The 17,585-nt window shown below is 35.0% G+C and overlaps 1 protein-coding gene across 1 annotated transcript; it reads right to left on the bottom strand.

The window, feature by feature from the left end:
* Nucleotides 1–529: 529 nt before the first annotated feature.
* LOC134719004 (zinc finger protein 239-like) lies at nt 530–2,153 on the bottom strand. The gene has a single exon (XM_063581905.1). The coding sequence runs from the start codon at nt 2,101–2,103 to the stop codon at nt 1,237–1,239; it is 867 nt and encodes a 288-aa protein (XP_063437975.1). The 5' UTR covers nt 2,104–2,153; the 3' UTR covers nt 530–1,236.
* Nucleotides 2,154–17,585: the final 15,432 nt, after the last annotated feature.

Here is a 17,585-nt window from a genome sequence, read left to right on the forward strand (position 1 = left end):
ACCTATAATGTTTTACTTTTATAAATTGTGACTTTGATGGAGAATTGTCTCATTGGCACTCATAAATCTTCCTATGTCTAAGAAGATATAATTTCTTTATATACTAGATTAGACCGTTGGTTTTCCGATTTGAATAGTTTAACACTAGTCAAGTTTGGACGGCTTTGAGGTCTTTGATATAGTTTGCTGTTCGATGTGAGCCAAAGCTCTGATTTGAAGACTGTGTTGAAGACCGTACTTTGACCTATAATTTTAAATGGTTTACTTTCACAAATTGTGTCTTGAATGGAGAGTTGTCTCATTGGCATTCGTATCACATCTTTTTATATCTATGGTTTACCATCATATGCATGACCATGTAAACTGTACATCTCATATCTTACATGTACACATACGGGAGTTAAGATGCATGACCAAGATTGGGCTGGAAATGTCAAATCAACAAATTAATATGCAACAGGCAAATAATATATATTTATATACATTTTCACATTTCTGTAAATTACAAACTTGGCCATGTTGGTTGAACCCTTTATCGTGATTATTTTTTAACTGACTTTACCGTGAACATGACAATCACGCAGCTTATCATTTGTATGTGTTCTCATTGTGAACCATTCTCATGTGTCTCTGTAAACTAACAAGTCGACTAAACCCTATACCACATACACCCTAGTCACGAGGTTTATCGCCTGTATGTATTCTCATGTGAATCTGTAAACTGTAAATTACTATGTATGTATTCTCATGTGAATCTGTAAACTGTAAATTACTATGTATGTATTCACATGTGAGTCTGTAAACTGTAAATTACTATGTATGTATTCTCATGTGAATCTGTAAACTGTAAACTACTATGTATGTATTCTCAAGTGAATCTGTAAACTTTAAATTACTATGTATGTATTCTCATGTGAATCTGTAAACTGTAAATTACTATGTATGTATTCTCATGTGAATCTGTAAACTGTAAATTACTATATATGTATGTATTCTCATGTGAATCTGTTAACTGTAAATTACTATGTATGTATTCTCATGTGAATCTGTAAACTGTAAATTACTATGTATGTACTCTCATGTGAATCTGTAAACTGTAAATTACTATATACGTATGTATTCTCATGTGAATCTGTAAACTGTAAATTACTATGTATGTATTCTCATGTGAATCTGTAAACTGTAAATTACTACATGTATGTATGTACATGTATTCTCATGTGAATATGTACCCTACTATGTATGCGTTTTCATGTGTCTCTGTAAAGTACCAGACTGACTAAACCGTTTATCACATACACCACAGTTATGAGGTTTATCTCCTGTATGTGTTCTCATGTGTCTTCTTAAATGACTCAGCAAACTAAAATTTTTACCACATACATCACACTTATGAGGTTTGTAACCTGTATGTATTCTCATGTGAGTCTGTAAACTACTATGCTGACTAAACCCTTTACCACATTCATCGCATATATAAGGTTTATCACCTGTGTGTGTTCTCATGTGATCTTGTAAATTACTTCTACGACTAAACCCCCTACCACATTCGCCACAGTCATACGGTTTATCACCTGTGTGTGTTCTCATGTGAGTCTGTAAATTAATATGCTGACTAAACTCCTTACAACATACATCACATATATAAGGTTTATCACCTGTATGTGTTCTCATGTGATCCCATAAACCCCTACTTTTACTAAACCCCTTACCACATTCACCACAGTCATAAGGTTTATCCCCTGTATGTGTTCTCATGTGAGTCTTTAAACTACCTTGCTCACTAAACTTTTTACCACATACGTCACAGTCATATGGTTTATCACCTGTATGTGTTCTCATGTGAATCTGTAAACTACCAAGCTGACTAAACCCTTTACCACATAAATCACAGTCATGAGGTTTATCGTGTTTATCCCCTGTATGTATTCTCATGTGTCTCTGTAAACTACCTTTCTCACTAAACCCTTTACCACATACACCACAGTCATAAGGCTTGTCCCCTGTATGTGTTCTGATATGAGTCCTTAAATTCCCACGCCAACTAAACGCATTACCACATAAATCACAGTTATAAGGTTTTTTCCTTGTATGTGTTCTCATGTGCAGCCGTAAACTTCCAAGCTGACTAAAGCGTTTATCACAAACATCACAGTCATAAGGTTTATCACCTGTACATTGCTGTATGAGTTCTCATGTGAATCTGTAAACTCCAACGCCGAGTAAACTGTTGACCACATACATCACACTCATGGGGTTTAACGCCTGTATGTTTTCTCGTGTGAATCTGTGAATTACTAAGAAAACTAAAACCTTTAGCACATACATCACAGCCATGAGGGTTATTTCTAGTATGTGTACTCATGTGTGCCTTTAAGTTACTTCTTTGACTAAAATCTCTAGCACAGACATCACATTTATGATGTGTTTTATCAGCCTGTGTGTTTATGTGTCTCTGTAGTGTACCGTTGATTGTGACTAAATCCTCTCCTCCCTCTGACATCTTATTGATAATGTTTATCTCCAGTGACCAGTATGTAATTTCTTGAACAACTCTGTAAGGAACACCAAAAAATAAAGACATATATATATAACCTTTTGATACTTTTCTGCAATTTAGACATTCTCTGCATTTATAAATCTGTATGTTTGGGTAATTCTAGTTCCATACTAAATATTAAATAATACAACATGTACAAGAAGGGCTGTGACTGTATGCTGTACTGCCTTATTGATGTATACCTTACAACTTATTTGTTCATTAGGAATACAATGTTGGTAAATGTCAACATAATTTACAAGCTCTGAGTTCATGGTGTTCTTAACTTTTTCATGTTTTCAAGCATTGTAACTTGGATTGAGAATTGTCTCATTGGCATGCAAGCTTCACATAATTATCTTAAGTAAATAAACTGTTGCCCCAAAGATATATATTAAATGTCTCACCTGTATGAATAAATAAGGAAAGACAATCTGCAATGATCTGATAAACTGTTAATAGTCCAGTCAATGTAGCATAAATTTGACCCTAAACCGAAAGTAATTGCAACAGAAGGTTGTTAAGTATAAATCTTTAGCATTATACCCTAAATATACATAGAAAAAAGTCCCATAAAATCTAACTTGAGGAAGACTATAAAAATCGCCATTAATGATTTAAAATTCCTATGGAGATTTGCATTGAAAAGGGAGACAACTCTTGCAAAAAAGGCAGAAATATCAATAAAAATTGATAAAAAATTATAACTTTAACATCCTATTCATAAGAATGTATTGGTTCTTGATTTATTAGTGGTCTGTAGAGTATAACAAACAACTCTAAACGTGTTTTCATATATTTTATCAAGCTATAATCTAGATTTCATAATTCATTAGTTGACCATTTATTGAATTTTTCAACATGTCAAGGTAAAGAATCTCAAATTTAATGAAAAATATTTAAGCATGTATTCTTCTTTTTGTGGTTTAAAGTTTCTTAAGATAAATAAGTTGCTGAAAAAAATATAATATACAGATATACACATCTTCCTATATCATGTATATATCTATAAACAATACCAAATTTTCACATTATTTTTTTTAAATGGTTACAAAGCTTTAAATTTGCTATTTATTTAACATGTTTAATGAAAAATGCATGAAAAAAATAAAACTACCCATAACACTTCAGTTTTGTACATTTTATAAGCAGCAGATTATATAATTTAGTCAAATACAAACTTATAACCCCATCAAAGAATCATACATTACATAAATTTCCAGAAAAACAACCAAAACTGACCATAAGCGACTCATTTTTGCAAGAGTTTTCTCCCGTTCCAATAATAATTTCCATAGGAAATTAAAAATGCTGATTTTGAGTTTTCCTCAAGTTAGATTTGATAGGACTTTTTTCAGTGTATATATATGTAGGACTCAAATCTATGGCGGGTTCCAAATCTGTGGCAGATTCCTAATCTATGGCAAATGTGACGTTACAAACGCCAAACAACTCAAATCTATGGCAGATTTTTGTTTACTCCAAATCTATGGCAGATCTTGTGGAAAGGGTACCGTATAACGTCACAATTGAATATACCGCCGTATTACATCTTCGCCGCAGATAACGATGGCGGAACCCATAGATTTGAACACCATATAAGATAAAGATATTACCCTGGCAACAATTTGCGGGTGGTTTAAAGGAAGATGTGACATATTATCCCGAAGATGGACCAAATGCGCTGTACTGGCCGAGTCCCGCGATGAATTATTGCGCCGCTATTATAAGTAACGCATATTTTAGAAAAAGGATTTTTAGAGCCCTTTATAGTTTGCTGTTCCGTGTGAGCAAAGGCTGCGTGTTGAAGGCCGTACCTTGACCTATACTGGTTTTCTTATAAATTGTAACTTGCATGGACAGTTGTCTCATTGGCACTCATACCACATCTTCCTATATTTAGTTTGTACTAGTTTACTGTCTACGGCTGGCAAAGTTTCTATGATATATAAAATTACCGGATACAAATTTGATTTAAATCGTCAGCAAATTAAAAAAAAGATGTATTAAAGATATCGCTGAAATAATATTATTTGAAAAATTCAAACTGGTTATTTTTCTTGGCCGTTACTTTTTTTATTTATTTTTTTATAATTAGCGGCCTCCTGGTTTGTTATTATTCTGACTTTGTTTTATTAGTTTGTTTAATGAATTCGTTAAACAGGTACCATGCACAGATTAAAGAATGTTTATTTTTTACAGAGCACATCATTTTAATCTTGAAGTCTGTATTAAGGCATATGCTTTTATCATTTATGATTTTTTTTGGTTGACCATAATGAAATGTTTATTTCACAAATATTTATAGACATGCTCCCGTTGTCGTATTTTTCCCACTTGCTTATGACAAGTCATTGGTAAACAATGTACTGCATTGTTTTTCATTTGCACAAAACTTGCCATAAAATTTGGAAACAACATAAATCCGCCATAGATTAGGAAATTACAAAACTTGCCATAGATTTGGGATGGCATGACGTCACATTTACCATAGATTAGGAATCTGCCATAGATTTGGAACCCACCATAGATTTGAGTCCTACATATATATTTAAAGGACATAATTCTATAGATTAGAACTAAAACATTTTCTGTTGCAATTAGTTTGAGATTAAATGTTAAATTAGTTTGACTGGCCTATAAACAGCAACATTGATAATAAATGTGAAGTTGCTAAAATTAACCATGAAGTAGGGATAGGACCTCAAGATAGTTGTCATTCTGATAAACATGATATCAGAGACATATATTACAATTATTATGTATTATATTTCTCTGATGATCTCTGATCATGAATCCCATGATATTAAAACAACATATATAAATTTGTTACCGTCTTACACATGACAAATTTCAGTCTGGACAAGTAGACAATAGCTTCTTCGTAGTTTTCATGTCATGAACAGTATTAAAACTACCAATATATTTTTCAACTCAGTTTGTAAAGAATATATAATAACATCATTGTCTTCTTATCGTTTTTGAGGGTACAATTTAAGTCGGGGAAAAGAGACTAACGTTATATCCTTCAATTTGTATTTTCTTCCAATGATGGAACACCTCCTCAACGGATACTAATCGCCGTTTTATATTTAGGGGCACTGCTACATAATTTTTCTGTTTATAATGTACAGAAAACATTGCGTCTTCGATATATACTGTCTTGTTGTCGTTTGTTAATGAGGTTCATAAGTTCCCTTCAAGTTTAAAATTCCGTGCATATCCAATTTTATCCTGGTGTTTCATTGGAAGACCAAATTTCCATCATGTTCGACTCAAGTTACTGGACTTTCCTGTTGTATGTGTTTTCATAATGTAATTTCGTACTGAACTTGCGAAAACTATTTGCCACTGGACATTCCATGATCAGCTATACCAACAAGTAAGGAAACACCCTTTATGGTAGTACACCCCTTACAATCAAATGGTAGCTCAATTATGCAACAAAGTGGCGAGTCTTGGAAAAATCTATGTAAATTAAGGGTTTTTGGGTGGTTTTTTTTATCCTACATGGAACTTTTTGAAGTGATTCGCAAAGTGTATCTACGATTAAGACAAAAACCACAACTTTTTTTTATTAAATTTGAAACATTTCATTATAGGTAGTCAGTTGTCTATTTTTTATTAGAAATAACCTCAAAAACAACGCCGAAGTATTATTGACTTGCAATTTGTTTGAGGCCTCATTGTTGTGACTTTAAGATGAAGAATAGAAAAAAAACACTGTCCCATTGCTTGTTGTGACTTTTACTGTGCCAATTCTTATAATGTGTCATGGATATCATACTACCCCATATCCATTCAATTCTATTTGATAGCAAGTTTTGCCGCCGAATAATTGTGTTTTTATTTGGGTATTCAGTCTTCCTCCACCAATAAATATTGGCCACTACGATAGGGCCAAGAGTGACGAAAGTGGCGTTTAACATAAAAAAAAATATCAACCAGTTGTCTGTCCATTCCGAATGAAAGTGTTTGTGAGCATTGATTGCTATTAATTTGAATTTGCTATGTGAACAATTTTGTATTGGAGGTGATTTCCCCTCGTTTTAAATCGTTGTTGAATAAGTTTTTGAACGGATCAATGCACAACTGATGGTACCCTGTCAAGCTTTATTATTAAACACATCAACACATGAGGCATAATTAAACGTGCAGAGGTCGAATAAGCGCTGGTCAGGTGGTTCGGTGCCAGTAGAGAGTGCGTCGGACCAGTAGATTTTGTCATAAAAATCACTGATTCCATCGCAATCTCCGTTTGTTAAAAAAAATCAAAGAGCAGATTGCTCGGAGGGATACGATTGCCGTTGTTTCATTGACACATGTATACGTGTAGCTGGATATTATACTGCAATCAGCTAGTTTACTGTACAGATAAAGCTATACGTATAAACGTTAGCTTTATACGTCAATGACCCCAACTGACCTATAAGCCCCGCCTCCTTATAGACCACTTTCGAGTTCATCCGTCACCGGAAAAAACTCGTCAATTATACGCGCCTTTATCACCGTCATTTGTGCGTTTAGCGGCGTCGTCACTTCCTTCCAATGTTGAGCGAGTGGTTGGAAAACTATAATTCTATATTGTACGAATTATTCGGCAAATTGAATTCTCAAAATTGACAATCAACACTGCTGTCATTAGGGAAATGTCAGTAAGTACCTACAGAGCAACCATTATTTCTAGTTTATCCTGCACAAAGACGATCACTAAGACGCTTGATGAACGTAAATAGTGCAGGGATACAGGCGAGCCCCTCTATCTGGTAAATGACGTCATAAAGGCGTGTATAATTGACGAGTTTTTGCCGGTGACGGATGAACTCGAAAGTGGTCTATTGTATTTCATCAACAACATCACGTCACGACCATGACAACGTAAAGTAACAATGGTCAAACTTTTTTCAATTTAAACTTTTATGTCTTCAAATTGGTTATTTATATATCATGTTTATCAAATGTTATTAATTAAGTTCATTTTCCCTTTCTAATTCCTTAATACGCCAATGTCTTACCACCTGGACTACGCTCATAGGGAAATACCCCAAAATGGTACCTCAAGAGGGAAATTCCAAACACTTTTTTTAACAATTTTTGTTACATGTTTTTTTTCATTTTTCATTTTTTTTCGATTTCAGTATAAAAACAATATACGTATAGTGTCTTGAAATATGAAATTTATTTGTATTCGGCACGAAACGGGAAAATGCTCGGTAGAACCTCGCATTTTCCCGTTTCTAAGCCTCATACAAATAAATTTCATATTTCAAGACACTATACGTTTATTGTCTAAATATTATTTTCAAAACTAAATCAACTGCACATGTAAAATAGTAACAAAATAACCAATCCCGGATAAAAGTGTAAGAACAACGTAATTAGGCCTATCGTGTTTTATTTTTGTACTATCAATTCCAATTTTACTTTCAACAGCAGTCACTGAGACTCAGAGTAAGAGAAAGTATTCCACTTCGTCATTGTTCGTATCTATCACCTAGTTTCCTACGTTAATTATTATAGGAAGAATCCCATTCCTAACATTTTTAATGTTTAATTTCCTTTGAGTCAGTGAGTTGTTTGAGGCCTCACTGTGAGATGAAGAATAACAAAAAAGCGCTGTTTTGTCGCTTTTTGTGTCTTTTACTGTGCCCATAATTATAATCATGTGTCATGGATATCCAACTACCCCAAATCCTCCTTTCCGTACACATCGGTTTAAATTGCGATCGTTTTTAATATAATGACTATAATATGACGTTTATTGACAGAACGAGTTAATACTCGTCGTGTTGTTTGATTCATCATTCACGACAGTTACTTCCGGAGAGAGACCAATCGAAGACTCCATTTCGCTTGATGATGACTATACATTAATTCTAATTTGAATGATGCATATGATTAAAAGATATGCCACAACAATAGATAGCAGACATACATAAAAAGATCCCAAGAGTTATAAATTAGTTAATTGAGTGGGGAATCCAGAGCAACCATTCAATTTAAAACCCCTCCAATAACAGTCAGAACTTATAAGACACGTGAACACATACACATGTGTTGCACATGATCATTTTGTGAATGACATGCAGTTAACGCTTACAGACATTCGAACACTTTCATATAGACATGAGAACCGTCAGTGCTTGCACAGGCATGAGAACCGTCAGAGCTTGCACAGACATGATAACAGTCAGAAATAACACAGACATGAAAACAGTAAGAATATACACAGACATGATTATAACAGTCAGAACTTACACAGACATGAAAACAGTCAGATCTTACACATACATAATCATAACAGTCAGAGCTTACACAGACATAAAAACCTTATTAAAAAGGACTAATTTTACATAGATTTTTCAAAGACAGGCCGCTTCGTTAAATAAGATAGCTAGCATTTGATTTAAAGAGGAGAGGGGCGCTAGAATGAAATTCGTATAGACTGGCAGAATGAGTCACTTTGCCCAAAACTGTAAGACAGAATAACAATTTATGTTAAAAGGTCAGGATAAACTAATAAAGAAAAAAAGGACTAAATAGAGTATAAAATAAAATGGCAGGTCAAAGATTACATGTTTTTAAAATTGCAGGACAAAGATTACATGTTTTTAAAATTGCAGGACAAAATTTTACCTCATAGCCCCCCTCTCCCCATACAAATCAAATGGTATAGACATATGCGACATAAGAATGCTTTGTAATACATTTTTATCATGTACTATGATGGAGGATGTTTTCTAAATTGTTTGTATAGTTGGCTGAATGTCTAGTGGCAGATAGTTTACAAATTATACTAGTATTAGGAAAACACATACAAAAGGAAAGTCCTGTAATATGGGTCGACCATGATGGAAATTTTAACTTCCAACGAAACATCAGGTTAAGTTGGATATTGGCACGGAGTGCCAATGAAACAACTCTATACGGGCCAAGTCACAATTTGTTAAAGTAAATGTAACAGGGTCGGTTCTTGGGTAAAGATATAACAAACTCTGTTTAGGGTTCGGATGATTTATTATACCAGTAGTATAAAAATAAACTCTGAAATAACAATATCACAATTATAAATAACAGATCTATTACAAAACTCAAGTACCCTAAGTTATACATATCACCTATAGTTATGGTAAAATACAATGCACTTTAATACTGTGTACTATACTGCGAATACATATAATAGACAATTAGTGAGATGATGTCACGTGTAGTTTTAAATCTCATTGTCATACACTACACAAGAATGTAACCCTTGATCGTAAATAATATACTATATAGTGTTTACTGGTTTACTTTAAGTACGGTACAAAACTAAAGTTAAAACTGCGAACATTACATTAAACTGATCGGAACATAATATATTGTTTGTTCTTTACATACAATTACATTACAACAATAATTAAAATGTAGAAACTATTCTCATAAAGACTAATTAAACCAATATACTAAATATGCTTAAAACCGCATATTTAAAGGGAAATAATCTATAACGTCTTGTTTACAACATTACATAGTTAAAAATAGATTGACTCTTACCACTTGTGGAGTGAGTTCTTACTGGCAAGGACAAGGCACAGTTCACAATGTATACTCTGTATATAATTACATCAATGGAGTCCTAAAACCAAAATGCAATCATAAACATTCGGACTCGTAAAATATTAAAATATACGATATGACAAAATAACTCCAGTTCATTTATAGTTATACTTCTATCATTACAATGTATAATATAAGTGTACTAATAAATATCCACTTTAACACTTTTCCTTATTTTGTCTAATATGCCGCCATTTATGAAATATAAATTATCTGTATCAATAATCAAATAGCTAAGCAAATATCTAGTTCTACCGTGACAAATTAACGGTAGATGAATAAAATACATGTAGCACGAAGCTAAATAAAATATTCTCGGGTTCATCTATCCTACTTATGTAATAACCAAACTTTACGAGGAGAACGAAATCATACAACAGAAACTTTGCTAAATTTATCATTTACATGTGAAAATATTAATTATATAATAAAGAAGTTAACTTACATCAATATGTAATATGTTGTGTCCACAATGAATTAAAACCATGACACAGGTATATAAATCGAGATACAATATAATACGACTGTAGTTTTCAATCTCCCGTGCAAATCTACCTGGTCAGTACAAAATATAAATTGACCGCGAAATCACAATGACCAATCAAATACGTAATTTAAAGTAAGAACCTTTTGAATATTCATGAACTCAATATAAAAAGTAAAGTGTAGATTTGATTTAAATAATAATATTCCTTTATCAAAATGCAAGATTTAAACGTTTATAATAAATACCATTAATTTAAGAACTTTAAAGATATTTTTACTATTATTTAATAGACGTAAAAATGACACTACTACATTCTCCCCTCTGTTGAAGAAAATGACTTCCATGTCATTGTGTCTTTCTCCCCTCTTATGACCTTGTCGTCCTCGTCAAGCTGTTTACATTTCAACTGTTCTCAATAATCTTGATGATAGCCCTCGATAGTTCAATCTCTAGACCTCTAAAACGTCCTGTTTCTGCCTGACTTTCTAACCAATGTACTTTAGCTAACCAATCTGGTTTAGTTGTAGCCTGCTTTGCTGTAGTTACATAATCTTGCAGGTACTTCGGTGGTTTTCGATTTCTCTGAGGTCTAGCAAGTGTGGTAGGTTCTGGTATGTGCCGTGGTGGTGTAGGTAAGTATCTACGTCTTCTTTCTCTTACTGGTTGTACTCTTGTAGTTTCATCATGTGTGGGTTCATCTGCCATTTCATCTAGAGATGGATCCTCCGTCAACGCACTGCCATTATCTGATTCTAAAGTGTCATCTTCCATATTCTGACCAGTCGCTGCAGGTTCAACATCCTCTGTTCCAGGGTTAGGTTCTTCAGCATTTACTATATCTGAAGGTAAAGCGTCCTCTACTAAACCATTAACCTGGCTACTACCAACGGCATCAAGATCGTCACCCGTGTCGCTGATAGTTACATCATCTACCCTAGGTCTTTCCACCATATCTGCTTCACTGTCAGTGTTGCTAGGTGTACTCCTCCCCGTCTCTATTATCCAATACCCCTGCTCCGACTCCTCATCTGATTCCGATGCAGACATCTTTTCAATGCTGTTCCCAACAGACTTCGTCGGTGGTCGTCCAGACCTCAGCGGTTTACGCCTCTGTCTAGGTGCAGGAGCTATCTCAGACTCAACAGTCTTTGGCAGAAATCCAATTGGAAGTAGAAGATTGCGATGAAGTGTCTTCTTCCTTCCAGTTCCGTTTTCTTTCTTGACCTCATACACAGGTATCTCTTTGTTAGGCTGATTAACAATCTGGTATGGATCTTCTTCCCACTTGTCAGCTAGCTTATGTTTCCCGTCGAAGGCCAAGATCTTTACTAAGACTCTGTCGCCGGTTTGTAAGATGGCTGATCTAGCTTTCTTGTTATAGTTGTGCTTTTGTCTATCTTTCCCTATTCTCGAGTGTTTCGTTGCCAACTCGTATGCCTCTTTCAATCTTTTCTGTACGGTTTCAATGTACTTCGTAACTGGTTGCTTCTGTTCATTACCAGGAAGGTTGAAGGCGATGTCAATCGGTAATCTTGGTTCTCTACCAAACATAAGGAAGTACGGCGAGTATCTGGTAGTTGTCTGTCTGGTGCAGTTGTAAGCATGTACCAATCCAGCAATATGTGCTTTCCAATCTTTCTTCTGTGTTGTTTCCAATGTACCTAACATACTCAGTAATGTTCGATTGAAACGCTCTGTAGTACCGTTGCCCATAGGATGGTAAGGTGTAGTACGTGATTTCTGCATGCCTGTGATGTTACATAGTTCTTTAATGATGTTCGATTCAAAGTTGGCACCTTGGTCACTGTGAATACGTTCTGGCAATCCGTAATGTACTACAAAGTGGTTGAAAAATGCTTCGGCAGTAGTCTTTGCTGTTTGGTTCTTCGTTGGAATTGCCAAGGCATACCGGGTAAAGTGATCGGTAATGACAAGAACATTTTCAAAACCTCCTTTGGATCTTTCCAGTGACAAGTAGTCCATACATACTAGTTCAAGTGGTTGGTATGTTTCAATACTAACTAGTGGTGCCCTTTCATTAGTTGGTGTTTTTCGTCTTATGCATCTGTTGCATTGTGTTATCCACTGATCCACATCTCTTGTCATCCCATACCATACAAATCTATCTCTTATAAGTGACAGTGTCTTATCTCGTCCTTGGTGGCCCATGCCATCGTGAAGTGCTTTCATGACTTTCGGAACGCAAGTTTCTGGTAAAACAAGTTGCTTAACTGTTTGGCAATCAAGTGTAGCTTCCCTGAATAGAATTTCATCTTTAAGCTGTAATTTGTCGAAGTTATTGATGAACCATGTATTCTCTGGTGATCTTTCTAGTTGTTCCTTAGTTGGCTTGCGGTGTTCGGATACCCAGTAAATCCATTCTTTAATTCTGTAATCGCTCTTTTGTTCTGATTTGATGTCAACCAAGTGCTGTGCTGGTAACGATGTATCATCAACAGTTGCAAGAGTATTCATCGACAAAGTATCGACGAAAGGTTGAGCATGCTGAAGATTGCAGATGGCTTTGACAGAAGTAGCATCTAAGTTGGATGGTGAACGTCCAAGTAACTCGGGCAATCTTGATAAAGAATCAGCATCGGCATTCTTGGAACCTGGTCTGTACATGATGTTAAAGTTGTACGATGCTAATGCTGCAATCCAACGGTGTCCAGTTGCATCTAATTTGGCTGATGTTAGCACGTATGTTAGAGGATTGTTGTCTGTTAATACTGTAAAGGTGTTTCCATATAAATAGTCGTGGAATTTCTCGGTGACAGCCCATTTTAATGCCAAAAATTCTAACTTGTGTACTGGGTAATTTCGCTCGGTCTTACTGAGTCCTCTACTGGCGTAAGCAATGACACGCTTCTTGTTTTCCTGTTCTTGGTATAATACAGCTCCTAAACCTTGCATGGATGCATCAGTATGTAACTCAAACTGTTTGTTGTACCGTGGAAAACCAAGTATAGGTGGTGAAGCAAGTGCTGTTTTGAGTGTCTGGAAAGCCTTTTCTTGAAGATCTCCCCAAATCCATGATTGACTGTTTGGATCTCGAGGTTTTTGCTTGCGTCTCTTTGATGAACTTTTCGGTGGAGGCATTAAGTCGGTGAGTGGTCGTGCTATTTTCGAAAAATCTTTAACGAACTTCCGGTAGTATCCTACAAACCCAAGGAAACGACGGACTTCTTCTGGTGTTGTTGGACGTGGCCAGTTGATTACCTTGTCTATCTTTGCAGGATCTGGTTGTATTCCATCTTTGGAAACGATATGGCCTATATATTTAACTTTCTCTTGAAGGAATGAGCATTTCTTCGGTGATAGTTTGAGGTTGCTTTCTCTTAACCTCTGTAGTACTTTTTCTAATCTTACTAGATGTTCCTCATAAGTATCGGAGAATATGATAAGATCGTCCAGATAGATAAAGCAGATATCAAGATGTAGGTCTCCTAGTATCTCTTCCATTAGTCTCTGATACGTCGCTGGACTGTTGACTAATCCAAACGGCAAGCGGTTAAATTCGTAAAAGCCTAGTGGGCCGACAGTGAAAGCTGTTCTCTGCTTATGGGACTCTTCTACTTCTACCTGATGGTACCCGCTCTTCATATCCAGTACAGTATATAGCGTATTACCTCCAAGAGCGTCTAGTATCTCCTCGCTGCGTGGCAAAGCGTAGGAATCCTTCACGGACCTTTGATTAAGTTGTCTGTAATCAATACACATTCTGAGTTTCCCATCCTTCTTTCGACAAAGTACCACATTAGATGACCAAGCTGAGTGTGAACGTCGTATTATTCCAGCTGTAAGTAGTTGTTGTAGATGTGTACGAACTTCATCAAACATGGCTGGTGGTATACGCCTATGTCTCTGCTTGAACGGTGTATCATCAGTAAGATCAATTCTATGACGAACTGCATCTGTATGACCAATGTCGGTGTCTGACATACTAAAAACATCTCTATACTGTCTAAGTAGTTGTTTACCTTTCTCTAACTGTTCATCACTGAGTACGTCGGTTGGTAAGTGAACGTCATTCAAAACATCATAATCTGTACCATCTGGTGTTTCTATATCAGCAATTGAGACAGGTTGCAGCTCACATAGGATAGCGTTCGGTGAAACTGTTATGGTTCTCGTTGTAACATTGCTGATATGTACAGGTACTAATCTGTTATCTCTGTATTGGTAGTTGACAAGAGTTGGAGCTATGTCTAAGTCTTCAGGTACTGCTGCCTTATGTGTTGGTTGAAGTATTCCACATACAGGGTGGTACGGCAACTCATGGTCCGTATAGCCTTGAAGCATAACATCTTTATTCGGTGGAATGCGAACAGTCTTTCCCTCTGCGCATTTAATCAATGCTAACCTGTTGTTTCTCTTGTTGAGTTCTTTCTCTCTGAGTAAAAGGCATCGAAACGTCATATACCATGGTGTAATCAAGTTGGCGTTCTGCAAAAACCGTTGACCAAAGCGTTGTTTCACATCATCCATAGCTCTATGCAATACGTTGGTACCAAGTAGCAAAGGCACGGCCTTGTTGTAGTTGCTATCAGGAACTACTAGTAGTAAGCAAGGTTGTGGTAAATCTGATGGTGATGCTCCAGGTAATTCTAAGTCGACAGTGATGTAACCATGATACGGTAAGTTCTCTCCATCAGCACATTCAATGTGTAAAATACGGTTAAGTGTCTGTATAGTATGATCAGGTAAGTATTGTCGATGAAATGACTCGCTGACAGTGCTAACTGTGGAACCTGTGTCTAATAAAGCTGTAGCTGGAATACCATGTATCTTAACAGTGACTTCGTTGGTGTTACCTATTAGTTGGTCAGTGACATCTTGTGTTGACTGTTGCTGTTGGTATGCATATGTTCTATCTTCAGCGTTGATCTGCTGGAAGTTAAAGGCTTGTCGTGAATGGTCTAATCGTATACGGCAACCAATGGCTATGTGATCAAGTACGATAGGATCTTTTGGAATAGGAGTTGAAGTAGGTGAGTAGTGTTGATTGGCTTGGTTGTCAAAATCGTTGTCCCAGTAGGGTCGTTGTCTACGTCTACGACGATGGCGTTTCTTCTTTGGACCATACTGTTCCATGACTAATTGGAAGAATGTAGTAGCCCCTTACTTAATAAATGCCAACAACAAAATCGAAAGTGAAAAACAAAATACTTTCAATCCCAAAAGCCTATGTCTATCAAACGTGTTTCAAAACAAAAATTATGTAATACAATACAACTATAAACTACATAACCACCACACTAGAGTATCATTAGTACAATAAATCAAAATGGTAAATTTTAATCAATAACTAATACTCAATTCTACAATTACTAAAATACACACAAATTAAATCAAATACACATGAGTGTGCATTGATAAATAAGTACTACCAAATATTAAAATGATTGAGCATCATATGCAAATGAGTGCACCTCAATCAAATTGTATTTGTAAGTGAATAATTCAAAATAATTCAACAGTCACTTATTTCAAATCTATTTAATCAAACTATAGATTTTTCAAACTCTGTCTAAGTTCAACACAGAGTAAAGGTACTATATACTATAACTGTATACGATAGTGTTGCTTTATGTATAAAATGTACTTTTAATGTGTAAAAATATAAGTCAATAAATTCTACAAGTACATCTGCACTCTCTTATAAATGTAAACAATCAACCACCAAGTGATGCTAATGTTCAATGAACAAAGAAATATTTTAAATTCAATGTTCGAATGTAAAATGTTTAAGTGTGAAAGGTCAATATGTAGGACGTTAACAAAAAAAATTCAAAGTCCAAAAGTGTATGAATGAATGAACAATGTCAATGTGTAAAAATGTTTAAGTGTAACTAAGTTCAAGTTGAACTGTGGTATACCAATAACACTACATGTATGTATGTATGTATGCTATCTTTCAATGTATGTTGCTGTAATAAGTGTTGATGTTGCAATACGATATAGTAATCGACCAATGTATGCTATTTAATTAAAGTCTTCTTTAGGTAAACAAATTAATGCATGTGTAAAATAATTTTTTTTTCAAAGTGTGTAAGCAAACTATTTCAGTATACAATTATAATATATATATAAGTAAAAAGCCTACCTTATAAAGCTAAGTTACTTTTCCAATTCCAATCACAATAATAAGAATTAATTTAAACAACAAATGTTCTATTTTCAATTAAGAAAATCAAAAAGTCTAAGTTACTAAAAGTAACTTCCGGTTTCACAAATCTTCATAACTGGAACAGGAATAAAATGTTAATGTAAATAAACACATGTGGACATCAACGGATGTAAACACTGGCACGTGCATCTTCGGACATCTGCGCATTGTTGGTAAACAAACATCACGTGGTCTCGTCTGTCGTCTGCTTCGGTGGTCACACACACACACTGTTACCCTAATTCGACTGTGCCATCAATCCATTAAACTACGTTGGGCGCCATTTTGTAACAGGGTCGGTTCTTGGGTAAAGATATAACAAACTCTGTTTAGGGTTCGGATGATTTATTATACCAGTAGTATAAAAATAAACTCTGAAATAACAATATCACAATTATAAATAACAGATCTATTACAAAACTCAAGTACCCTAAGTTATACATATCACCTATAGTTATGGTAAAATACAATGCACTTTAATACTGTGTACTATACTGCGAATACATATAATAGACAATTAGTGAGATGATGTCACGTGTAGTTTTAAATCTCATTGTCATACACTACACAAGAATGTAACCCTTGATCGTAAATAATATACTATATAGTGTTTACTGGTTTACTTTAAGTACGGTACAAAACTAAAGTTAAAACTGCGAACATTACATTAAACTGATCGGAACATAATATATTGTTTGTTCTTTACATACAATTACATTACAACAATAATTAAAATGTAGAAACTATTCTCATAAAGACTAATTAAACCAATATACTAAATATGCTTAAAA

The sequence above is a fragment of the Mytilus trossulus genome, chromosome 5, assembly GCF_036588685.1.
Source record: "Mytilus trossulus isolate FHL-02 chromosome 5, PNRI_Mtr1.1.1.hap1, whole genome shotgun sequence".
Lineage (NCBI taxonomy): Eukaryota > Metazoa > Mollusca > Bivalvia > Mytilida > Mytilidae > Mytilus > Mytilus trossulus.

Bases quoted from the DNA above. Each gene is read 5' to 3' on its own strand.
- LOC134719004 (XM_063581905.1), bottom strand. From the start codon at position 2,103: ATGAGAACACATACAAGGAAAAAACCTTATAACTGTGATTTATGTGGT.